The sequence below is a fragment of the Delphinapterus leucas genome, chromosome 8 (assembly GCF_059928025.1).
Source record: "Delphinapterus leucas isolate spDelLeu-1000000601 "Yukka" chromosome 8, BTC_Dleu_Yukka2, whole genome shotgun sequence".
Classification (NCBI taxonomy): Eukaryota; Metazoa; Chordata; class Mammalia; order Artiodactyla; family Monodontidae; genus Delphinapterus; species Delphinapterus leucas.
This window is the reverse complement of record NC_143136.1, coordinates 34,690,466-34,717,703: the sequence shown is the minus strand read 5'-3', so window position 1 is coordinate 34,717,703 and position 27,238 is coordinate 34,690,466. Positions and strand designations below refer to the sequence as shown.

Sequence of the window (27,238 nt, the reverse complement as noted above, 5' to 3'; positions counted from 1 at the left end):
TGAAAATCTCTACTCACTGGTTTCCATATTTTCTTGATCGATTAATGTGAAAATATTTGATTATCAGAGAGCAAGGGTAGGGAACCAGCAGGGATACTGAGGAAGAATTTTTACTATTTTATAATATATAAATAATATATACAATAATTTTTATATGATGTATTTCTATAATATTTTTAGTACTGAGATATATTATTGTCGGGATCACAAAATACTATAGTGTCTCATTACGTTTCATGCAGAAACTGCAGTTAATGAAAGAATCCTTATCTTGGGATTTTGTAAGAAAGGAAGCATATATAATATATTTAGCTTGGGGTTTCCAGAAAGCCCAATTCTCTTACTGAAAGTATGATCAACATTCTCTTAGAAAGTAGAACATTTGTTTCTTTCAAAAACTGACAGCAGTTTGCTACCTTTTAAATATGTTTACCAGACTGTAAGAAAGTTAAATCTGAATCTACATACAGATATCAATATTATAGTTAAGGTAAAACGTTAGGAAAAAAATCTGAAAAAACATGACTTTGAGATACAAATTACCTAAGTAAAATATACATGAAATACTTAAACACAATCTTTATTTAACACAGTACCTGAAAAAAATAAAAATGTTTTCTCATATGGATTAGTTATTTCTTTGCTTCAAAAGAAGAATGAACTAGGCTATCCTTAAAGCAAAAGGCATCTTGTTATATCCAGCAGTTTAACAATCTTTATTCATCATGCAAAGCCATATGAAAATGCAGCTGACACCACTTCTCTCAACCCCTTCTTCAAAAGAACCGTATATAATATACAGCAAAACAAAAACTTTATATGACATCATCTTAGCAATTTATTTACAATTACTCTAAAGAACTCCACAATGCCCAAGAAAAGACAGTTACTGGTTCAGAATTAATATCAGTAATATAAAACTAGGAGTGAACAGAAATGTATCATTGGGTATATATATGGTTAGGAAAGGAGACTGAGAGACTTAGTGGTAGCTTCTGAATCTTGCCACATGCAGATCTGATGCCCAAGCAATATGGCCATAAAGAGATGATGATAACATAAAAACCACCATGCAAGAGAATCTACTGATATTTTATATACTAAGAAATGCTATTTCAGTATACTGGAACACTGAATATACTTTAATCATAAGCGTTGTCCTCAGTTTAGTAATAACTTTAAATTCAGCTTTTAAAAGTCACAAAATAAAATGTTACTTCACAATCGGGATAAAGGTAGGTGATGGGCTCATATTCTCCCTTCAATTTCAACATATAATAAATACAACTTTAACTGTAAAACTATTTAAAACCATTAGAAAACATGTTTTCTTTTTCTTTTTTCTTTCTTTCTTTTTTTGGCTGTGCCACACAGCTTGTGGGATTTTAGTTCCCTGTCCAGGGACTGAAATTGGGCCCTCGGCAGTGAGAGCACTGAGTCCTAACCACTGGACCACCAGGGAATTCCCTTCTTTTTCTTTTAGAAGACCAATTATTGATGCTAATCCAAAAGCTCCAGAAGACTTCAGAATTACCAAAACTTTTCATAGGTTTTAGCAATTTCCATATTTCTGTTTAAAAAACCTCAAGGAATAAAAAGGCAATTGTGTCTAACAACTTTTTTCCTTTCTAATTTTCCCCCTGGGTGATAATACTATTCATGATCCAAAGATGAGGCAACCAAAAAGGATTTTTAATGAACTTTTCTATTTATGTCTGCCTTTCCTTATAAATTAGCTTTTACTAATATTGATTTAAAGCTACAATTAAGCTAGATTAAAAGGGAAAATAATTTGAGAAATTTCAAACACACCAAAGGGACTCATTCCTCTTTCTTTGTGGCTACACCCCACCCTCACAAAGTGAAATTTTACCAGTAATAGGAGATATTAACATAGGATGTTTTAACATTTAATAGGATATTTTAAAGGAATTCTATTTTGATTTCTTTTTCAAAGTGTATGACTTATGATTAACAGGAAGAAATGTTTCTACCTAATCCCATACTTTTTAGAATTTCATCAAGTGTTAATGTACTTCCGTTTAGCACAAATACTCCAATATTCTAACAATGGTAGTAGATACACGTCAAGTGTCTCATTTAGGCATCAAGAATGTGGAGAAATAGACTGTTGTTCAATTTAGGCCAACTCTGAATTCGACATCTATTCATATACTTATTTTTATGCATTATACAAGATAAAACTGACTCCCAGGGATAACATAAAAAGATACAGAAGAACGAAAAGGGAAGGCTGCGTCTTTCACACGATTCTTTTCATAGCACCAACTTCTTTGTGTCCCTAGATCATGCACATGCAACAATGTTAAATGAAGTAAGGCCAATCTGGGCAAATGGGCAAGGAAACAGAGGGTAGATTTAGATTCTTACTGAGCATGCTCAAATTTCTAATGCATCAAAAAGCAAGAGATTTCCCTAAGGTAGAAGGTAACTGCTTCACGTATGTTTGGTCTTTAAAATAAGTAAAAATATGTAACCTATTTTAAAACTTCTTGCTATATTTCATAAATTAGTGTACAGCTTCCACAGCAGCAATATATTAAATAATGAAAAACTATCAGGCCACAGTTCCCTCTTTCACAAAACCAGCTTCTATGGCATCACATGTAAAACTGCAAATAAATACTTTCCTATTAGAGAGAAGTATTCTTTTCCAGATAGTGGTCATGGGTGTGGTGGCAGGGGAGGGGTAAAAAAAATTCTCATTTGAGATACCCACACTGTAGAAAAAAGGATCTGCTAGGATTTATAACCTCTAAATAATGCATTTCAATTCTGTTTGGGAGCTTTATAAGGCAATCATTATTTACAATAAATGATAAAATGTAGTGTGCACCAGGACAGCACATTTATAGAGGAAAGATGTCAGTAGTTCACTAGTTAGACCCAGGCAACCTGACTCAACGATTATAAAAAGCCAATCAATACTTGTTTATTCTGTCAAAGAGATAAGAAATTCTTGTTAATTGACCACCCTGGGACTAGAGACAAATCAGCTGGCTCCACTTTAGTCCAGTTTCTCAAAGATAATTTGTTAGTGCTTTACAACTCTCCTCACATATTTTCAAAAGAATACATTACTATATAAATGAAATTGATGCATACTGACTAATAAGGCTCATGTCCATTGGGTGCATTTTTCCTTTCCTGATGTTAGAATAAACATGCTCAGTAATGAAAAAATCCCAAGCATTTGCAGACCTTTTGGAGACAGGCCTCTCCCTTGTTAGTAGCCATGCCAAGCTGTTCTTTAATTACACAGGGATGCAGACTCCAGGCCAGCACAAATGGTAACTAAAGATTGTACCTGACCTGGTGCTTAGCCATATGGGGGGGGGGGTGCACTTTGCAAGGAGGAGCTAATATACCCTGGGGTAGTGGAAACACACACTAGAATGGAAAGATGTTCTGCTTGGGGACAGAGAGCCAGGATCCTTCTCCAGCAACTGCCTCACTGACTTTTGCCTCCTCATCTCTGTCCTACCCTCTGTTGTGGCTGCTGCTGAGTTGGGCTCCGGTGAGCCGTGCTCAGGAGTCCTGCGCACCAGCACCTCCCCCTCTTGCACACGTTTGATCCCTAGGTCAGTGGAGCCGTGTTGGATCGGGGAGCCAGGAATACTCGAGTCAGCCTCGTTTGAGAAGTCAAAGCCATCTGGGATTCAACATATAAAATTTTAGTGCTTTTGTGCTGCTCTATTCTTTTCTGAGCATTTTGACCCAGGCAGATAAGAGAATGTATATATGGATATGATATAAACGCAAACATTACTTATATAGTTACATGTGTGTGCACAGCATGCACACACATAAGGTAGCAGATGAATAATGTGAGGTTTGCAAATGAATAGGAGAGAAAAATAGAGATCATTAAAACGGCAATTAATATCTCTTAGGCAAGACAGCTTGACTATTCAAGTACCATACGCCTATGAAATACTGCTGGACTCAGCACTTATATGAAAAGAAAAAGAAAGATAAAAATCAATTCTTTTATGGATGGCTGTATTATACCATTAGTTTGGCCAGTTATATAGTTTTCTCCCACAATTCTCATACAGGCACCTATTTTCCCAGTATGGTAACAGGCTTACAGAAATTTCTTTCCTATTGTTATTACTAGTTCAAAAAAAGACAAAAATTAACTTGATCTTATTTTCTGTTTTAACATTCATAGAGCAGTCTAAATAACATCTTTCTGCTTTATAAAATATATATACATATTTATATTAAAATGAATTCAGGTATTTAAACCATTTTCTAGTGCTATTTTTAACAACTAAACAATTTTACTGTAATTACATAAAGTACTATAATATCATGTGCTAATATAGTCTGTAAAAACTTACTTTAATCCATGAGTGGGCTGTAGGGGTTTCGTACTCACCTTCTCTCCTCCATCTATGGCGACGGATTGAAGCTGTTGTAATCGCAGTCCGAGAAATCCTCGGCACTGTTGGAGTGACTTCGACTTTAAGTACTTTCTGGCCTTCTTGTGAAGAATCAGGAGCATCAAATGGTAATGAGTTTTTCATGGCATTGGCAACCTAAAATGATAACATAAGTCTATATATATTTATACCCAATATACAATTTATGCTTATTTTACACTTCATGTTTCCCTACTTTTAAAAATATGTACTTAAAACATCTATTATAAAATATACAAGCATAATGTGTCAGAAATGTCTGTATCTCCACTGGTGTATATTCTTTTAGGCAGGCTTTAAAATGAGAATTCATTTAAAATAATGCGAGTCACACACCCCCATCGATTCCTTGAAGTTGTTGACTTTCAAAGAGAAAAAACACTCCAAAGAAAGAAAAAGTGTTTTTAACATTTGAACCCTGATATAAGAAAATTTAGAATAAGTTTCTGATTATTCAGATGATAAATAACATGCAAAATTTAATCTATAATAAAAAAATTAGCTTTGTTTCCATGAGGAGAAATTTTCCCTAAACACGTCTGGCATTTTGTTCCACCACTTTCTGTTCTCAATGGAGGAGAGTGAGATATGTGCCTGGAGAGTAATCACCATTGGCTGCTCCATGTTTCCTGATTGGGTAGTCCTAATCTAGCAAAGACCTTAAGCTAGAGGACTGTTTGCTCCCTCCCTCTCCACTTGGAAAGGACAAGTGAAATGCAACAACCTGGATACCTGTGCCTGCTCTGCCAACTCAAACCTTCTCTCCAGTGGGCTGTTCCAACATCCAGATGAAAGTGTAGGGAGTGAAGTCTTTCAATCTAGCCTTTATCAGCAATAAAGATGATGCTTGCTTTTCTATCTACCAACTATTTTATCTATATCACCGGGCTCTATTTTAGAGAAAAGGAGTGTTACTCACTGGGTCCCCTGGAGACCCCTAACAATAAAGGATTATTCTAGAACTACAGATTACTAATCTCTCTACTTATATTGCCTTGGAAATGCCACCTCTAGTTAATTTATAAGACTTACAAGGATAAAAGTATGAATTTAAAGAGTCTCACATGCATGGTCTTATTATCATGATATAATTTTTTATCTTGTTGTCCATTTGTTTTTTGGTGTTCTTTTTGGATGCACCGTGCAGCTTGTGGGATCTTAGTTCCCCAACCAGGGGTCAAACCTGGGCCCCCGGCAGTGAGAGTGCAGAACCCTAACCACTGGACCACCAGGGAATTCCCTGTCCATTTGCTTTACAGTAACCTTTAGGGTTAAATTAGGGATGCTGACATGAGGAAAAAAAATTCAAATATGAAAGAATTAATGTAAATGTTACTTCAATAAATTTATATTTAGCTTAAGATATAAAAAATGATATGAAGAAAATGGCTTTAAAAATTGTACTCTTAAATTGCTGCAAGTAAAAATATATAAATAATATTTTAAAAATACCATTATAAAATACTACAAAAAGCTTAGAAAACACAGAAAATTGCAAAGAAATAAAAACTATCCACAGTTGAATCACCTAGACAACTATTAGCATTTGTTTTGTTTCCTTTGTCCTGTCTAGATTTAAAAAATAGTTGTATACTGCTTTACCACTTAACACAGCTAGCATGTTCCTTTAAAATGAATTTTCAAACATATAACTTCATCAAGTAAATAACATAACTTAATCATTCTCTGCTGTAAAATGTTTAGAGTTCTGATTCCTTTGCAATTAAACTAACATTGATCTAGTGTTCACAATACTTAAAAAAAATTTTTAAGTAGTTTCTTGGGAAATGTTGCTAGACATGGGAAAGAAAATACGCACACATTACCAAACTGCTTCTGCAAAGGGATGATCAGAGTTGTGTCATACTGTTACTGGTAACATAGAGAATGCCTTCCTTACTCTGCTACTGGATGTTCACATTTATTTTTTGATTGATCATTTATCCTTTGGAGACATATTTATTTTGTGGAAGAGTATGAAATTTTTATATAGAACAAAATATTAATTGGCTTTTTTGTCATGCCTGTTGATAATATTTTTCTCAATTTGTGTACCACATATTAGTTTTGGTTTTAAAAAACTGATGGTTTAGGGAATATCCGGTGGTCTAGTTGTTAAGACTCCGCACTTCCTGGTCAGGGAACTAAAATTCCAGATGCTGCATGGTGCAGCCAACAAATCAAAACAAAACAAACAAACAAACAAAAACTGATGGTTTAGAATTCAGATGTTTATGTAAGGAAAAAAAAAAATCAACCTTTTTTGGTGATGTGTCACCATCACTAAAGCTTAGAAAGTCCTTCCTTCTCTAGAAATTTGAGTAAATATTTATAACTTTTCTTCTTTCTTTTCTTAAAGGATTTTAAGACATTTAATTCTTTAATTTATCTGAACTTTATTTTGATATGTTGTAAGAGGACAGGATCTAAACCAATTTTGTTTTCTCTCCAATTGTTACTATGGAATAAATCTTTTTCCCTCAATGATTTAAAATGCCTCATATATTACATATTGAATTTTAAACCTACTAGTGCCCTTTTCAGGCACAGGAATGTTTAATAAAAACTAAATATAACAACTTACCAATAACGGTTGAGAAAAGAGTTCTAGCTGAGCTCTATAAATGATGTCATCAAGGACTTCCTGGCCAAGGTCCCATTGTCCATTATACCTATGGAGAAGCAGATTATTTACTATCTTTAGAAATTATCTCTAATTTTCAACAACCCTCTTTTCTATTCTTCTATTATTTTGGCTCTGTAACAAGATTTTCACGTTAATTTGTGCATCATTTCATTTCTTGGTTACAAGAACAAAATGAAGATTTCAGTACTAACATTTAAAATATTTTACAGGACTTCCCTGGAGGCTCAGTGGTTAAGAATCCACCTGCCAATGCAGGGGACATGGGTTTGAGCCCTGGTCCGGGAAGATCCCACATGCCGCAGAGCAACTAAGCCCATGTGCCACAACCACTGAGCCTGTGCTCTAGAGCCCACAAGCCACAACCACTGAAGCTGCATGCCACAACTACTGAAGCCTGCGCGCCTAGAGCCCGTGCTCTGCAACAAGAGGAGCCACCACAATGAGAAGCCCGCTGCAACGAAGAGTAGCCCCCACTCGCCACAACTAGAGAAAAGCCTGTGCACAGCAATGAAGACTCAACACAGCCATAAATAAATAAATTAATTAATTAATTAAAAAAAAGAAAGTCATGAAATTTTCTAAAAATAAAATATTTTACAGATGTCTCTACATATTAATTGGTTTTTATCATGTGTTGGTATTTAGGGTGATCTATTTAATGCATTCATGAAAACCTGGGTTATGAACTACGTAGAAAGACATAGAGTTCCATACAGAAAACCTGACAGTTTTTAGTCTTCAATTTAATGATTACTTATATTTTGGCTATTTTAAAAGTACTGAAAGGACTATGGACAATTATACATCAACAAACTGGACAACCTAGAAAATGGATAAATTCCTAGAAATATACAACCTACCACGACTGAATCATGAAGAAATAAAAATCTGAACAGACCCATCACTGTACCCACAGGAGATTGAATGGGTAATCAAAAACCTCCCAATAAGCAAAAGTCTGGGACCAGATGGCTTCATGGGTGAATTCTACCAAACATTTAAAGAAATAATACCAATCTTCAAATTCTTCCAAGAGTGAGCACTTCCATATTCATATCACAAGGCCAGCATCCCCCTTATACAAAAATCAGACAAGGACACTATAAGAAAATTACAAGCCAATATGCCTGATGAACATAGCATAAATGCAAAAATCCTCAACAAAATATTAGCAAACTAAATTCAACAATTCACTAAAAGGATCATATACCATGGTAAAGTTGGGTTTATCCCTGGGATGCAAGGATGGTTCAACATCTACAATTTAATCAATCGTGATACACCATATTAACAAAATGAAGGATAAAAATCACACAATTATATCAATAGATGTAGAAAAAGCATTTGACAAAATTCGAAATCCACTCACGATTAAAAAACTCTCAAAAAAGTGGGTACAGAGGGGATGTAGCTCAACATAATGAAGGCTACACATGATAAGCCCACAGTCAACAACAAACTCGACAGTGAAAAATGGAAAGCTTTTCCTCTAAGATCAAGAACAAGACAAGGATAGCCACTCTCGCAACTTTTATCCAACATTGTACTGGAAGTTCTAGCAAATCAGAAAAAAAGAAGTGAAACTGTCTCTATTTGCAGATGACATGATATATAATACAGGTGACCCTTGAACAACTTGGGCTTGAACTGCACAAGACCACTTGTAAGTGGATTCTTTTCAATAAATACCAACTACAGTAATACACAATCTGTGGTTGGTTGAAGCGTAGACATGGAAGGCTGACTTTAAAGTTATACTCAGATTTTCAACTGTGCAACTGGCACCCCTAACCCCTTTGCTGTTCAAGAGTCAACTGTAGAAAACTCTTAAAACTACACCAGAAAACTGTTAGAATAAACAAATATGGTAAACTTGTAGGTATAAAAGCAATAACAAAAATCTACTGCATTTCTTTAAAAAAAAAAGGGAATCCCCCAGTGGTCCATTGTTAAAAAAAAAAAGAGAATCCCCCAGTGGTCCATTGGTTAAGACTCTATGCTTTCATTACTGGGGGCGTGGGTTCAATCTCTGGTCGCGGAACTAAGATCCCACAAGCCACATGGTGTGGCCAAAAAAAAAAAACCCAAAAAACTGCTTTCTATACACTAATAACAAACTATCAGAAAGGGAAATTAAGAAAACAATCCCATTAACAATTAAATTAAAAAATACCTAGTAATAAATTTAACTAAGGAGGTGAAAGATCTGAGCATTTTCTTAATTGTGCACTTATGATTTTTCATATAATACCTCAATGAAAGAAACTGAAGAACACACAAATAAATAGAAGGATATTCCACGCTCAAGGACTGAAAGAACTAATATTGTTAAAATGTCCATACTACCCAAAGCAATCTACAAATTCAGTGCAATGCCTATCAAAATTCTAGTGACACTTTTCATAGAAATAGAGCAAACAACTCTAGAATTTATATGGAACCACAAAGGACCCTGAATAGCCAAAGCAATCTTGAGAAACGACAAACCTGGAGGCATGATACTTACTAATTTCAAACCGTATCACAAAGCTTTAGGCCTAAAAACACAGAGATCAATGGAACAGAATGGAGAGCTGAGAAATAAACATATGCATATATAGTCAATTAATTTAAACAAATATGAGAATATAAAATAGGGAATGGATAGTGTCTTTACTAAATGGTGCTGGGCCACGAAACCAGCTTTACAACAAATGCTAAAGGAACTTCTCTAGGCAGGAAAACACAAGAGAAGGAAAAGACCTACAAAAACAAACCCAAAACAATTAAGAAAATGGTAATAGGAACATACATAATGATAATTACCTTAAATGTACATGGATTAAATGCTCCAACCAAAAGTCACAGACTGGCTGAATGGATACAAAAACAAGACCCATATATATGCTGTCTACAAGGGACACACTTCAGACCTAGGGACACATACAGACTGAAAGTGAGGGGATGGAAAAAGATATTCCATGCAAATGGAAATCAAAAGAAAGCTGGAGTAGCAATTCTCATATCAGACAAAATAGACTTTAAAATAAGGACTATTACAAGAGACAAAGAAGGACACTACATATGATCAAGGGATCAAACCAAGAAGAAGATATAACAATTGTAAATATTTATGCACCCAACATAGGAGCACCTCAATACATAAGGCAAAATGCTAATAGCCATAAAAGGGGAAATCGACAGTAACACAATCATAGTAGGGGACTTTAACACCCCACTTTCACCAATGGACAGATCATCCAAAATGAAACTAAATAAGGAAACACAAGCTTTAAATGATATATTAAACAAGATGGACTTAATTGATATTTATAGGACATTCCATCCAAAAACAACAGAATACACTTTCTTCTCAAGTGCTCATGGAACATTCTCCAGGATAGATCATATTTTTTTTTTTTTTTTTTTTTGCGCTACGTGGGCCTCTCACTGCTGTGGCCTCTCCCGCTGCGGAGCACAGGCTCCGGACGCGCAGGCTCAGCGGCCATGGCTCACGGGCCTAGCCGCTCCGCGGCATGTGGGATCCTCCCAGACTGGGGCATGAACCTGTGTCCCCTGCATCGGCAGGCGGACTCTCAACCACTGCGCCACCAGGGAAGCCCATAGATCATATCTTGGGTCACAAATCAAGCCTTGGTAAATTTAAGAAAATTGAAATCGTATCAAGTATCTTTTCTGACCATAACACTATAAGACTAGATATCAATTACAGGAAAAAAAACTGTAAAAATACAAACACATGGAGGTTAAACAATATGCCACGAAATAACCAAGAGATCACTGAAGAAATCAAAGAGGAAATCAAAAAATACCTAGGAACAAATGACAATGAAAACACGATGACACTACACCAAAAGCAGTTCTAAGAGGGAAGTTTATAGCAATACAATCCTACCTCAAGAAACAAGAAATATCTCAAATAAACAACCTAACCTTACACCTAAAACAACAAGAGAAAGAAGAACAAAAACTCCCAAAGTTAGCAGAAGGAAAGAAATCATAAAGATCAGAACAGAAATAAATGAAAAAGAAATGAAGGAAACAATTGCAAAGATCAATAAAACTAAAAGCTGGTTCTTTGAGAAGATAAACAAAATTGATAAACCATTAGCCAGATGCATCAAGAAAAAGAGGGAGAGGACTCAAATCAGTAAAATTAGAAATGAAAAAGGAGAAGTAACAACTGACACTGCAGAAATACAAAGGATCATGAGAGATTACTACAAGCAACTATATGCCAATAAAATGGACAGCCTGGAAGAAATGGACAAATTCTTAGAAAAGCACAACCTTCTGAGACTGAACCTGGAAGCAATAGAAAATATAAACAGACCAATCAGAAGCACTGAAATTGAAACTGTGATTAAAAATCTTCCAACAAACAAAAGCCCAGGACCAGATGGCTTCACAGGCGAATTCTATCAAACATTTAGAGAAGAGCTAACACCTATCCTTCTCAAACTCTTCCAAAATATAGCAGAGGGAGGAACACTCCCAAACTCATTCTACGAGGCCACCAACACCTTAATGCCAAAACCAAAGATGTCACAAAAAAAGAAAACTCCACGCCAATGTCACTGATGAACATAGATGCAAAAATCCTCAACAAAATACTAGCAAACAGAATCCAGCAGCACATTAAAGGATCATACACCATGATCAAGTGGGGTTTATCCCAGGAATGCAAGGACTCTTCAATATACGCAAAGCAATCAATGTGATACAACATATTAACAAACTGAAGAATAAAAACCATTTGATAATCTCAACGGATGCAGAAAAAGCTTTTGACAAAATTCAACACCTATTTATGATAAAAACTCTCCAGAAAGTAGGCACAGAGGGAACCTACCTCAACATAATAAAGGCCGTATATGACAAACCCATAGCCAACATCGTTCTCAATGGTGGAAAACTGAAACCATTTCCTCTAAGATCAGGAAGAAGACAAGGTTGCCCACTCTCACCACTATTATTCAACATAGTTTTGGAAGTTTTAGCCACAGCAATCAGAGGGAAAAAAAAGAAATAAAAGGAATCCAAATCAGAAAAGAAGTAAAACTATCACTGTTTGCAGATGACATGATACTATACATAGAGAATCCTAAAGATGCAACCAGAAAACTACTAGAGCTAATCAATGAACTTGGTAAAGTAGCAGGATACAAAATTAACGCACAGAAATCTTGCATTCCTATATACTAATGATGAAAAATCTGAAAGAGAAATTAAGGAAACAATCCCATTTACCACTGCAACAAAAAGAATAAAATACCTAGGAATAAACCTACCTAAGGAGACAGAAGACCTGTACGCAGAAAACTATAAGACACTGATGAAAGAAATTAAAGATGATAGAAACAGATGGAGAGGTATACCATGTTCTTGGACTGGAAGAATCAACATTGTGAAAATGACTATACTACCCAAAGTAATCTACAGATTCAATGCAATCCGTATCAAACTACCACTGGCATTTTTCACAGAACTAGAACAAAAAATTTCACAATTTGTATGGAAACACAAAAGACCCAGAATAGCCAAAGCAATCTTGAGAAAGAAAAATGGAGCTGGAGGAATCAGGCGCCCTGACTTCAGACTATACTACAAAGCTACAGTAATCAAGACAGTATGGTACTGGCACAAAAACAGAAATATAGATCAATGGAACAGGATAGAAAGCCCAGAGATAAACCCACGCACATATGGTCACCTTATCTTTGATAAAGGAGGCAAGAATATACAATGGAGAAAAGACACCCTCTTCAATAAGTGGTGCTGGGAAAACTGGATAGCTACATGTAAAAGAAGGAAATTAGAACACTCCCTAACACCACACACAAAAATAAACTCAAGATGGATTAAAGACCTAAATGTAAGGCCAGACACTATAAACATAGGCAGAACACTCTATGAAGTAAATCATAGCAAGATCCTTTTCGACCCACTTCCTAGAGAAATGGAAATAAAAACAAAAATAAACAAATGGGACCTAATGAAACTTCAAAGCTTTTGCACAGCAAAGGAAACCATAAACAAGACAAAAAGACAACCCTCAGAATGGGAGAAAATATTTGCAAATGAAGCAACTGACAAAGGATTAATCTCCAAAATATACAAGCAGCTCATGCAGCTCAATATCAAAAAAACAAACGACCCAATCCAAAAATGGGCAGAAGACCTAAACAGACATTTCTCCAAAGAAGATAGACAGATGGCCAACAAACACATGAAAGGATGCTCAACATCACTAATCACTAGAGAAATGCAAATCAAAACTACAATGAGGTATCACCTCACTCGGGTCAGAATGGCCATCATCAAAAAATCTACAAACAATAAATGCTGGACAGGGTGTGGAGAAAAGGGAACCAGCAATTCTACTTCTGTTATATATCTGAAGGAAACTAAATCACTATCTCAAAAGAATATCTGCACCCCCATGTTCACTGCAGCATATGTACAATAGCCAAGACATGGAGACAATCTAATTGTAAATGGACAGATATATAGATAAAGAAAATATGGTGTGTGTGTGTATATATGTAATGTATGTGTATATATAGTATGTGTATACATACAATTATATACACATATGTGTAAGTATATGTACGTAAGTGTATACATACACATATATATACACACGCATATATATACACATACATACACACAATAGGATATCATTCAGTCATTAAAAAAAGGAAATCCTGGGACTTCCCTGGTGGTCCAGTAGTTAAGACTCCACGCTTCCAATGCAGGGGGCCTGGGTTCGATCCCTGGTTGGGGAACTCCCGCATGCCGCGCAGCACGATAAAAAAAAAAACAAACAGAAAAAAGAAAAAAGAAAGGAAGGAAATCCTGCCATTTGTGACAACATGTATGGATCTTGCGGGCATTATGCTAAGTGAAATAAGTCAGACAGAGCAAGACAAATGCTGTATAATATCATACTTGTGGAATCTAAACAAAACAAAAAAAAACCAGTAACTGAACTCATAGATACAGAAAGATTGATGGTTGCCAGAGGCAGGGGCTGGGGGGTGGGCAAAAATCGTGAAGGTGGTCAAAAGGTACAAGCTTCCAGTTATAAGATAAAATCCTGCAATATGATGTACAGCATGGTAACTATAGTTAACAATCCAGTATTGTATATTTGAAAGTTGTTGAGAGAGCAGATACAGAAAGTTCTCATCAAAAGAAAAATATGTAACTATGTGTGGTGATGGATGTTAACTTGTGGTAATAATTTTGCAATATAACATATATCTAATCATTATGTTGTACACCTTTAATTCAGTCTTACATTTTAATTATATCTCAATAAAACAATCATCTGTTATTATATAGCTTTCAAATAAAATGTGTAATTCATTTTTTAAAAAGTACTAAAAAAGAGAGTTCGACTTGCAGACGAACGCGGCAGCCACGCACCGCATCCACCCCTCCTGCAAGCCTGCAAGCCGGTGTGCCCAGCCCACCTGCCCTACCCGCCGCCTGTGTTCGTTCGCCTGAGGAAGCCAGCCAAGAGTTCACTGATGCACCCATTCCAGTTGTGTAATGGGTTTTTCTGCGGCCTGGGACTGGTGAGCACCAACAAGTCCTGCTCGATGCCACCCATCAGTTTCCAAGACCTTCCCCTCAACATCTACATGGTCATCTTCGGCACAGACATCTTTGTCTTCATACTCAGCCTCATCTTCTGCTGCTATTTTATCAGGAAACTCTGGAACCAGGCACAGAGCAAACGATATGGATATAAAGTGGTGATGCTTAAAGGTGACGCCAAGAAGTTACAGTTATATGGGCAGACCTATACAGTCTGTCTGGAAGACTCCAAGGGGAAGGATAAGCAGGGTGTGCTCTCATGCCAATATGCCATTCACCACAAGTGTCTGGTGAAGTGGCTGGAAGTACGCTGTGTCTGCCCCATGTGTAACAAGTCCATTGCTGGTCCCTCAGAGGCCACCCAGAGCATCGGGATCCTACTGGATAAGCTGGTGTGAGTGCTGCCTCCATACCAAGGCCTGGAGAAGACCTCTAGCCTCATGGGTGCCTGGTCGTTCCGCAAAGCCACAGAGAACAAGACTGGTGGGTGGTGATGGGCGTGCTCACCTGGAGGGGCGGGGGTGCAGGTCTGGTCTTCCAGCATCAGGGTGAGACTAGACTTGCCCACCTCTCTGCTTCCTGAAGCCTTCTTCCCTGCTACTCAGTTTTGATGGACTTGCCCATGAGGAACACTGTATCCTGGTACTGGACTATCTGCCTGCCTTGTCCCTGCTCTGGGAAAAGAAATCCATTCCTATTTGGCCAAGAACTTAGAGCTCACTCCCTTGAGGGTTCTGCTGAGGAGGACAAGCTGCCCTGACCTAGAAGAAGGGATGAGGTGGGCTCTGCCCCACTTGTGACCTCCCCACCCCCTCCCCACTCCTTCCAGAGGAAGGTTAGAAGGGAAGGAAAGATGGAGGAACCAAGTGCCTCCAGTGGAAGCGAGGGAGGCTCTGTAGGAAATCGGGAAGAACAGAGATGAACAGAAGAAAAGTCAATGTTTACATGGGACCTATGGAAACAAAGGCTGGCTGGCCGGCCTGCTGACTACAGGTGGGTAGAGGGCAGCCCCCTCCCCCTCCTAGATCTGAGGTGCTATCCGTTCCCTGTTCTTTGGTTGATCTCAGAGCTTCCTATTCCTTGTTGGGGTTTGAGTATCCACTGCCCCAGAGGAAGGGCTTGGTCTACACTCAAATGGATTCCCAGGGTTTTTTCTAAAGGAGCAAAAAGGGGCCTGGGGATGGGGATGTCTGAATATTAAGGTCACAGTGGACACCCTCTTCCCCTTTGTAAATAGTATTTTTATACTTCACCCTCACCATCTCAGGCTTTATACATGGAATCCCCCAAATGGAAGGGGTAGGGGTTTTCTGTTCCTCCCCCAAGTGGGTGAGGGTGGGAAAAAGGTATGTATTAAAGAAAATTAAATTTAATAACAAGTTTCTCTAAAAAAAAAAAAAAAAAGTACTAAAAGAAATTCATATTAGAAAAACAAGATAATGGGTCCATAATGGAACAAAAAATTCAGTGTTGTGCAACTAATAAGGAAAAAAGAAAAACATAAGTTTCCAAACACTAGAAAGAATTCACCCAATTTCACAGTACATCTACTTACATGGCATAGTAAACTCCTGTGAGAAGTTGCACCATAAATTCGGGATCCAATACTATTCGACCACAGAGTTCTTTCCAGTGTTTTTCATGTTGCCGTGGAAACCCACTCACACAAACCCTAGGAAAATACATTATTTATCACATGTGATTTCCTGATACATTAAATAAAACATTTTTGTTTCCATAAATTCACTTATTCAATGACTCATTTCTCAAATATTTTTTGAGTACTTGCTATGTGTTAGTCACTATCCTGGGCCCATGCATACAGTTGTAAACAGGCAAAAAGATAAAAATAAAATCTGTGCCCTCATAAAACATACATTCTAGTGTACTATATCAATAAAAGTAATAACTTTTCTCAAATAGGTATCTCTTTCATAATCATCCTTCTCCCTCTTCACAAAAGAAATGCATAACTTTCATACATCCCAAATTGAATCAGGATGGAATTAGTGGAAGATATAGAAATCTCCAAACAAATAACCAAAGTATCATAAACAATTCTGTTTTCCATCTCATTAAGAGATGCTTCCAGAAAATAATATCCACCTAAATGATACCTAGACTCCCAACCCCAAGAAACTGAAATAATGAATGCATACTATTTTAAGCTACTAAATTCATGGTGTAATTTGTTATGAGGCAATAGAAAAACTAAAATAGCATTTAACTTTTGTGGGGGCTTAGTTTCCTCAAATAAAAATCAACTGGGCAGGATAAACTGAGTGTTCCTTCTATAATTAAAATTCTGCTCCTCTGTCTCCAAACTCATTTATATTAATTTTTTTTCAACAGTGGAAATTTAAAATTTCAGCTCAGGTTTGTCCAAATTATTAGAAATTCTGATTTAGTAAAGATTAGAATATACAAATACAAATGAGACATACACATAATTAATGTCACTGCTAATCTTATCCAAAGCAGACAGTTATTTGTGAGATATATAAAGGAAAAAGTTCATGTTTCTTACGACTTCCTCTACATAGAGGACTATTTATTCAAATCACTCAAAGTGATTTATAAAAATTGGCATCCAGGCAGTGACTAGGTATATCACTAAACCACCCTAAACCTAAAACATCTTGGCTTAGCTCAATGTTGAGCTAGAAAATGCTTCTTTAGTAACTGAAATATTTTCAAGAAATCATGATGCATGAGGGATGATAGGATTCCTATAGGAATGTAAGTTCCCTGAGTTTTGTTTACTGCTATATCACCAGAAGTTAGAACAGTGCCTACCAGAGAGAATGTGCTCAATAAATATGTGTGAAGGTTAATGATAATTATTCTTCTTACCTGGAGCCCATTCGGCAAAGAGACTGGTAAGATGAAGCAGGCATATACACAATAGCAGAATTATAACATAACATAAGAAAACTCAGGACTTCAAACCTAGAAAAAAAAAAAACAAGGAAAAAGGATTACAATTATTTCTACTTAGAGACTGTAGTAAATGATTTCTTAGTTTGATGGTTATAACAACAATGCCTTAATATTGACCTTCATAATTTCTCAATCAGATTACTGTAACATCCTCCTCAATAATTTCCCTATTTCCATTTGCCTTATTAAAGGTCACAGCTCTTGCTGCCATCTATATTTTCTTCCTCAGGAAAACCCCCATCATGCTTGAACAGATGACTCCTCTATGCTACATTAATCCACTATTCCTATTGACTGCATGATAAAGCCCAAACTCATCATGGCATACAAAGTCCTTTAAAATCCACCCTCAACCTACCTCTCCAGCCCTACTTCCCTCTACTGTCTGCCACATACACCACACTACATCAGTCTTATACCATTCCATGAATATGCCATAACCTTTCATAATTCCTTGCTTTTATGGATGCTACCCTTTCTTACTAGAACACACTTTTCACTTGGGAAACTCCTGCTAAGGTTTCAAATCCTGGCTCAAACTTTAATCTCAGACATAAAGCCATTCTTAATTCTTCTAACTAAAACAAACAAACACTGTTCCCTTTATCTGTGTAGCTCTAATACAGCATTTATCCCACTAAATCAACTCTGTCTTTACCTCTGTTTTATCTATTTAGTAATAAGCAACTTCAGGACACAGACTCTGATTTATTCATCTCTAACTCTAGTGTCCAGCATAGTGTTTAATACATTATTACTGCTCAATTAATTTTTATTGAATGAATAAATGAATGTTTTCCTAATCTTTATGATCACTAAGAAAGTGGCTCCTAAGCCTGGATGCACATTATAGTTATTTAAGGACATTTTGGAATAATATATTCCTGTGTCTCAACCCAGACTGACCCAATTAGAATCTCTGAGGGCAGGACCCAGGAACGTTGTTTGTCTAAAAAGCTTCCCATAGGTGGTGAAGAGTATATGGAAACTCACTGTACTATTTTTGAAACAAAAAAGCCAGAAATTATTTCAAAATGAAAAGGTAAAAAGTGAGTTGAAAGTCTGACGTGGAAGCAGGCACATCTTCAGATCCTTTCTCCTTCTCTATGCTGCTAGGTTTATTGAAGATTTATTTTCTGAAATTGAAGATTTATTTTCTGAAAGGATAAAAGAGAAATTTCTACCTGGGAACCACCAGGCACAATTATGATTTGGGGTCAGGGCGGGGGGTGGGGGAGGAAGGGAAGACACTGAAAATAGAAAACTTAAGTGAAATAGGTCTTACTGGATATTGAGACCTCAAGTCCTCCTTCCCCATGTGGTCACAGAATGCTAGCAGCAAGCCCTCTGGTTAAGAGACTAGAAGAGTTTTCTTTGGGGAATTTGACCACCCTAAGAGGAAAGACTTAATGATATGGACTTGGGAAGTTCCCCAGCTGGATGGCCCAGTGAGAAGTTGTGAAGTTCACTGTCAATTAGCCCTACCAACATGGTCATAGCTTCTCATTTTTTAAATTCCCCTACTTTTAAACATAAGTGGGAAAAAAGGATTACCAGACACCTGAGGAACTTCACTAACATGAAAATGAGATCAAAATAAAGAAATGGGGGGTGGCGGGGGCACAATTTGGAGGACACAGAGAACACAGAAGAGGAAAAAATAAAGCTAATTATCATTAATATTCTAAAAGATGAGATGTTGTTTCAAAAAATTAAAAAAAAAAAAACACCAAAAAGGGTCTATTTTAAAAGACCATTCAGAAAACAAGAACACCTTTTAGATATACAAAATATGATGACAGAAATTAAAAACTCAAGAAAAGGATTGGTGGATGAAGTTGAGGAAATACCACAGAAAGTGAAGCAAAAGGAAAAAGATATGGTGAATGGAAGAGGAAAGAGGACCACAACAGGAGTTCCCACATTCAAATAATAAAAGCTCCAGAAGAAAGATAATAAAAGACGGGATAGATAAAAGACAAATAGTAAAAGGCCAGATAAAATGGGGAGCCTAAACTAATTAACAAAAATAATTCAAGAAAATTCCCAGTCTGAAGGACATGAGTTTCTAAATAGAAAAGGTCCACATAGTGCTCAGCACAAAGGAGGAAATAAACCCACACCAAGAAATACCACCATGGAATTTCAGAATACTAAGAACAAAGAATGAGGATATAGGGTGCAGGAAACAGTGGATCCATCCACAGAGGAAAAAGACAAAGAGAATTCCCAGGATAAGAGTGAGGGGAGATCCCAATATAATGTGTACACCAGGCAAAGAGGGCAACACAGTCCAGATTGGAGTAAGTGAAAAGGTTCTGAGATAAAACTGAGAAAATAACTGGTGTAAATGAAGTCTTGGAAGGCTATGTAGAAAACTGATAGAAAATTTGCAGGGTTGAATTACAAAGCACATAGTAAACAAAGAAAACAAAAGGCCAACGATGAACTTCAAGGAAAACAAAAAGATATGCAGGAAAGGAAAAGTAATAAACTAATCACAAAGCTCAGCCTGAATAGCTCTGATGAACAATGATCATTCATAATGATGAGAAATCTAAATAATGAGTTCCCCATAATTACAACATAAGATAGGACAATGAGAGAGGTAACAACCTAAATTTTTATCTTTCCTAGAGATAAGTTATTAGATAATGCCCCAAAGTGAAACATTAAAAAGCAGTAAATTACTCAAAGAAGTGGAGGTAAATATTAAAAGCAAGATTTCTCAACCTCAGCACTATCGGCATTTGGGGCTAGATAAGTGTTTGCTGTGGGGGGCTGGCCCAGGCATGGCAGGATGTTGAGCAGCATCCCTGACCTTTACACTTGAGATGCCTGTAGCAGTCCTCCCTCCCACTCAGTTGTGACAACCAAACAAGTCTCCAGACATTACCAAATGTTCCCTGGGGGGCAGAAGTGCCCTAGCTGAAAACCACTGATTAAAAGTTGTTACATCTGGGAAGGGAGAAGTGGAAGGGAGAGGGGGCTGGAGATTGCAGTTCTTCTTAATAAGCTCTGTAGGATTAATGCATATTTAACTGGAAAAAAAAGGGTGTGTGTGTATGCGTATTACTGATACAGTCGGCTATACAAAAAAGTAAAATATACAGCAAAGACAAAACAATAGCACAATAATGAGATACCAATTGTCATACCCACTAGGATGGATATAATCAAAAAGATGGAAAATAAGTATTGGTGAGGATGCTGAGAAACTGGAACTATCATACACTGCTGGTGGGAATGCAAAATGGTATACCACTCTGGAAAACAATATGACAGTTCCTCAGAAAGTTAAGTATTAAGTTAAATACCATATAGGGACTTCCCTGGTGGTCCAGTGGTTAAGACACTGCACTTCCACTGAAGGGGGCACGGGTTCGATCCCTGGTCAGGGAAGTTCCTCATGCCATGTGGTGGAGCCAAAAAGTAAAAATAAAATAAAAATAAAATAAAGTAAAATAAAATGAAATAAATACCATATAACTCAGCAATTCTACTAGGTATATGCTCAAAAGAACTGAAAATGTTTACACAAAAACTTGTAAACAAACAAATGTTGACAGCAGTATTATTCATAAATATTCCAAAACTGGAAATAACCCAAATATCCATCAATTGATGGATGGATGGATAAACAAAATGTATATTGTGATAATGGAATATTATTCAGTCATACAAAGGAACTACACACTACCACATAAACGAAACTTGAAAACATGTTAAGAAACCAGACACCACAAAAGGCCACATACTGTATAATTCCACTTATATGAAATGTCTAAAATATACAAAACCATAGAGATAGAAAGTGAGATACATGGTGGCCAGGGGCTGGGGAGAAAGGAAAGGGGAGTTCTTTTTAGTGTGATGAAAACATCCTGGAATTAGCTAGTGGTAGTGGATGCACAAGCTTGTGAATACACTAAATATCACTGAATTGTATACTGTAAAGGAGTGAATTTTATGGTATGTGAATTATATCTTAATTTAAAATAAATTTAAAAGTCAGTAATTAACTTAAAATGTACAAGTGTAAAACACAGTGCAGTTTCCTCAATATTTAAAAAACTCTCGGGGAATTCCCTGGCGGTCCAGTGGTTAAGATTCCGTGCTTCCACTACAGAGGGCATGGGTTCAATCCCTGGCTGGGGAACTAAGATCCCGCAAGCCTCTCGGTGCAAACAAACAAACAAAATAAATAAATAAACAAATAAAATCCTTGCCAATCACTAGAAAAAAAATACACAGTTCAATAAGAAATATGAAAAAAAAAGAAATATGGATATAGGACATGAATATGCAGTTCACAGGTCAAGAAAAATACTTAATGAATTAACATATTAAAAGCATTCAAGCCTAGTCATAATTAAAGGAATGCTAAGTAAAATAATGTGACATCAATTTTTAATGTTCAGATTGGCAAAGATTAAAAAATTTGAAAATATCAAGTACTGGGGGTTAGTATGAGGAAAGAGGCACTCTCAAACTACTTGTAGGAGATTCAATTAGTCCATTGGTTTTGGGGAGGGTAATTTGGCAATACTAACTCAAACTGAAAAAGCAGACATTCTTTAGCACAGCAATTTCACTGTTAGGAATTTATTTTACAGATACTTTGGTGCTCCCATGCAAATATTTATACAAAAAATATTGTGTTCCTTATAAGATAGTTTAAAAAAACTGGAAAAAATCTAAATTTTAGTCAGAATGAGAGTGGTTAAAAACTGATAGTATGGGCACTTCCCTGGTGGCCCAGTGGTTAAGACTCCACGCTTCCACTGCAGGGGGTGCGGGCTCAATCCCTGGTGGGGGAAACTAAAATCTCGCATGCCACGTGGCATGGCCAAAAAAAAAAAAAAAAAAAAAGCAAGTTGTACAACATGTACAAATGAATCCAGTGTGTATGGGTCTGCAAGTGTTTAAGGCTGAATATATGCTTTTGCATGCATGAAAATTTTCTGGAAGGACACATAAAAAACTGCTAATAATTTAACTACTGAGAGTAGAAATGGGTGGTTAGAGGGAAGAGGACATATACTTTTCTCTTTGTACTCTTGCCTATTTTTACTTTATACTCTGTTCTATTTTAAATGTACCACAAGTATATATTGTTATACTTTAAAAAATTAAAATGAGAAAACAAAAAAGGAATCAGGTAACCAGATGATTTTTATGCAAACTAGTCTGCAAACAGTACTTATGAACCACTATTCTAATATACATTTTCTATTACTAAATGATTTGAGTACCCCAACATAACTGTATAGAAAAAAATTAAGTTGTTACTTTAAGTTGGGATAAGGCCTTCTCCAGGTGTTATATAGCACCCTGCTGGCTAATAAAGAACAATCACTAAAGCTGAATTCCAATATGTTAGGAAACAAGGGAAGCCACTGTGTTTTCTATCATATGTGTAATATTGGAAAGACCCTTAAGAAGAACTGGAATTCCAGACTGAAGCACTTGATCAAAGGTCAATAATTTAGAAATCTGCTTGATCCTATAGTCCTTCCATAACTCTAATATTATAACCAACAAGATAAGAGTACTGTTTTACTATGAACATAAAATATTATATAACAAATAATAGTATCGGGACTTCCTCGGTGGTACAGTGGCTAAGACTCTGCACTCCCAATGCAGGGGGCCTGGGTTTGATCCCTAGTCAGGAAACTAATCCCACATGCCACAACTAAGAGTTCACATGCCGCAACTAAAGATCCCCGCATGCCACGACGAAGATCCCAAAGATCCCGCAGGCTGCAACTAAGACTCAGTACAGCCAAATAAATAAATAAACAAACATTTTGTAAAAAAGAATAACAGTATCACTAACATATATTATGTTCCAGGCACTGTGCTAAGCATGTTTTAAGCATCATCTCATTTACTGCTCACAATAACCATGCAGGGCAATGTATGGTAAAAAATTTGGCCTTGCCCGAAGAAAGTTTTAGCCTTTGCCCTCAGCTTCTGGGAAGTAACCTATGTCATACCTGATAAGTTGTTTAGAGTGGAGGCTGGTGACACAGGCTCTCTTTGTTGGTAATGGCTAGATTGAAAGGCTATAAGACTGCGATGATTGATAGGATTAAGGTGAAAGTTTGGGTGAACTTTATGTGAAGTGACTGTGTCTCATTTACCTGAATGCATTATGGGAACAGATACTGTGTCTGTGTCTGAAGAAAACTTCCCCTATCTAGCATTATAAAACAGAAGCCATGTAAATCCATCCAACCTTCCTCTAATATTAATAGAACATGCTAAACTGGGATCAATAAGATTGTCCAAGCCTATAAGGTCATTAATTTGCTGAACAACAGCCCTGTGTGGAATACAGACCTGAGCTTATGGCAGAAGCCAGTAAGTGCCACCTAGCAACAACTTCTGGGATTTGGGACCAGAAAATTTCCATTTGAGAGACAACCTGCTTACCAATGGGTATGAAGTGAGACTGCCCCCATGACTGAAACATAAAATAATCCTGAAATGTGAAATACCCATAATATCTTGGGTAATGTCAGAAAAACACCAGAAAAGTTCCATAATAAGTGCCAGAAGAGTTCCATTATAAGTGCCAGAAGAGTTCCATAATAAGGTGCAAATGGTTTGTGCAGAAACATGCTACCAAGGGAATGGAAAGAAGTACTTATAGTACTCATAAGCAGGGAGGCAGGAAACCTCTTTTTCCCTAGGGCCAACTTTGGCACCACCTGACAATCTGCCAGATTCTATCTATCACCTAGATGGGCCCCTGTGAACAACTCTCTATTGATCAACAAAGAGCTGCTACGTTTATGGATGAGTATTTCACTGCTATGATGTATTTCACTAGTATGACATATTTAACTTTTGTCTTTTATCACACCAAACCTGAACCAAAGTAATTGTAGATAACTATTAAGCATAAATTAACAATTTTTACTGTCTACAGTTTTTTTTTGTGTGTGTGTGGTACGCGGGCCCCTCACTGTTGTGGCCTCTCCTGTTGCAGAGCACAGGCTCCAGATGCGCAGGCTCAGCGGCCATGGCTCATGGGCCCAGCCGCTCTGCGGCATGTGGGATCTTCCCAGACCGGGGCACGAATCCGTGTCCCCTGCATCGGCAGGCGGACTCTCAACCACTGCGCCACCAGGGAAGCCTTACTGTCTACAGTTTTGACCATTACCGGTTTTGTGCAGTGAATGTTTCCCTCTGTGGATGAAGATCACTGTAAACAACCCTGATGAGATCATGCTGACACAATGCCCCTTCTGTCAAAGCCATGGATCCAATTGTTGAGGGCTACAAAAACAAGGTAAAGTATGAGACTGTGTCTCTAAAATGAAGTAAAAATCTATATCATGTGAGGATATTTAATCCTGTCTCAACAAAAGACAGTTTCAGACCATTTCTTCCGTTTCAAAACCTCTTCCATTTTTCTATTATATACATTCTACAGCTCCTTTTAAAAAGTACTTATACAATATATAAAACTAAAAATACAGTGCTTTGTTTTTTGAAATATTATGGAATGAATCTACATTTAGGACAGAATAAGAAAAGTCGTTGAAAAGAATAAAGGCTACAAATAAATCAACTTTAATTTGTTTGTTTCCAGAACTCAGAGCACTCTTGGGGACTATGCATTCAAACCTGGAGGTCTTTCTAACTTCAGGAAGGTTGGTGCTCTCATTAATCTCATTCCACACTGAAGAAAGCAAGGTGCAGAGAGTTATAATTATGGAACACAAACAAGAATACTATGATCAAATGTCTCTTTAATAGTGACATAATTGATTTCATGTTTCTAAAGTTAGAAGAACCATCCATTTGTAAACTTTTCACTACCCTCCATTTTATTTTGTAACTTGATACATGGAACACAGTTAAAATCTATTACTCAGAAATGTTCTATGCTAAAATCAGCCCTGGTTAAATAGGAGGCATTCTATTTTCAACACAAAACAAAGCCCCAGGAGAATTAATTAAGAAAATAAATAGTTGCACAGAGCTATGAGGCAACTGGATACTGTTTGCTGGTAAGAAAATAGATTTCAATTTTTAGACTACTGGTAAAGTTTCTTTAAGCGCTTTCCTCAAGTTTATGCACTGAAGGCCACTACAGACAAGAAGCTTGCTTCAAAGCCTATGTCCTTAAAGAGAGCAGGCAGAAGGAGTTCAGCTCAACAGGAGTCATCTACCTATATAATTATCAGTGTTCTCACAGTCTTCAACCAAATAAATATAAGTAAAAATCAGAAGTGTAATTATTTTCCTAAAAAATAATGAAAATAAATCAATCTAACATAGATGATTTCTAATTAATATGGAAGACAAAAAAATTAAAAGAAGATTTTTGAAAATATTTTTGAAAAAAAAAGGCCAAAAATGATACTGGTAGAAGAATGAAAAAGAAAGAAACCAGAACTAGAGGAAAATTTTCCATTAATTACATTCTCTCTCCCTTGACAATAGCTCAGCTTTATATCACTAATAACAAACATCTCCATTAAGAAACAAATCAGTAAAGATGTGTTAGGAATATTTATCTCTAGTAAGAAATTGACTTTTACTCAACATAATTTTTAAAAATTCTACCTTTCCAGTCTTACTTACCTCATGGTATATTGAAGGCTTGGATAAGGAAGGGATAGTAAAAGACAGAACTTTATTGTTCCCATCTTTATCAGCAATTTCCTATGGTTAAAATAAAAAAGCAGAGATAATGAAATAATCACAGGACTATATTAAAAGAAATAATAATTACTTTCTTAGCAAATATATCACTGGCAATTGAGGAGAATGTTTAGAAATAGTAATATATAAAAATATTATTACCCTAGTGTATCTTTTCTAACCTATTAGCAGATTTTGTACACTTTGGTAGTTGAGTTATCCTTTGAGAGACACTGAAAGATATAATACTACAATCAATCAAATACACCATGACAACAAAGACATGAAGTAGGTGCACAAATTTCATGATAAATTTACATACAGGCTAGGGAGATTACAAGTGATCAGATCTTTTAGTTGAAACATGACTGAATTTAAAAGATTAAAATCACTGCTCGCTTCGGCAGCACATATACTAAAATTGTAATGATACAGAGAAGATTAGCATGGCCCCTGCACACGGATGACACGCAAATTCGTGAAGTGTTCCATATTTTTGGAATGGGAGAAAATATTTGCAAGTGATGCGACAGACAAGGGCTTAATCTCCAAAATATACAAACAGCTCATATAACTCAACAACAACAAAAACAACCCAATCGAAAAACGTGTAGAAGACCTTAATAGACATTTCTCCAAAGAAGACATACAGATGGCCAGTAGGCACATGAAAAGATGCTCAACATCATTAATTATTAGAGAAATTCAAATCAAAACTACGAGATACCACCTCACACTGGTCGGAATGGCCATCATTAAAAAGTCTATAAATAACAAATGCTGGAGAGGGTGTGGAGAAAAGGGAACCCTCCTACACTGTTGGTAGGAAGGTAAGTTGGTATAGCCATCATGGAAAACAGTATGGAGGTTCCTCAGAAAGCTAAAGGTAGAATCACCACATAAAAAATTAAAATGAAAGGTTTTAGCCAAGAAA

At 36.6% G+C, this 27,238-nt stretch overlaps 1 protein-coding gene, 1 non-coding gene and 1 pseudogene across 7 annotated transcripts in view; 2 read left to right on the top strand and 1 right to left on the bottom strand.

Moving 5' to 3' along the window:
- HYCC2 (hyccin PI4KA lipid kinase complex subunit 2) overlaps positions 1–27,238 on the bottom strand; it is a 65,864-nt gene that overhangs the window by 2,946 nt on the left and 35,680 nt on the right. For 5 of the 6 annotated variants that reach the window (XM_089916522.1, XM_022567385.3, XM_022567384.3 and 2 more), the window contains 7 exons: positions 26,245–26,325; positions 24,815–24,930; positions 17,554–17,649; positions 16,256–16,372; positions 7,033–7,120; positions 4,406–4,565; positions 3,506–3,673 (listed from right to left, as the gene is read on the bottom strand). In XM_089916522.1, coding sequence (XP_089772648.1) covers positions 3,506–3,673; positions 4,406–4,565; positions 7,033–7,120; positions 16,256–16,372; positions 17,554–17,649; positions 24,815–24,930; positions 26,245–26,325 — 826 coding nt within the window. The remainder of the gene's footprint in view (positions 1–3,505; positions 3,674–4,405; positions 4,566–7,032; positions 7,121–16,255; positions 16,373–17,553; positions 17,650–24,814; positions 24,931–26,244; positions 26,326–27,238) is intronic. The other variant, XM_022567387.3, reaches the window with a different exon arrangement.
- On the top strand, positions 11,980–15,985 carry LOC149748537 (RING finger protein 122 pseudogene; annotated as a pseudogene).
- Positions 26,696–26,802, top strand: LOC115802169 (U6 spliceosomal RNA). The gene has a single exon (XR_004022569.1). It is a non-coding gene; the product is annotated as a U6 spliceosomal RNA (small nuclear RNA).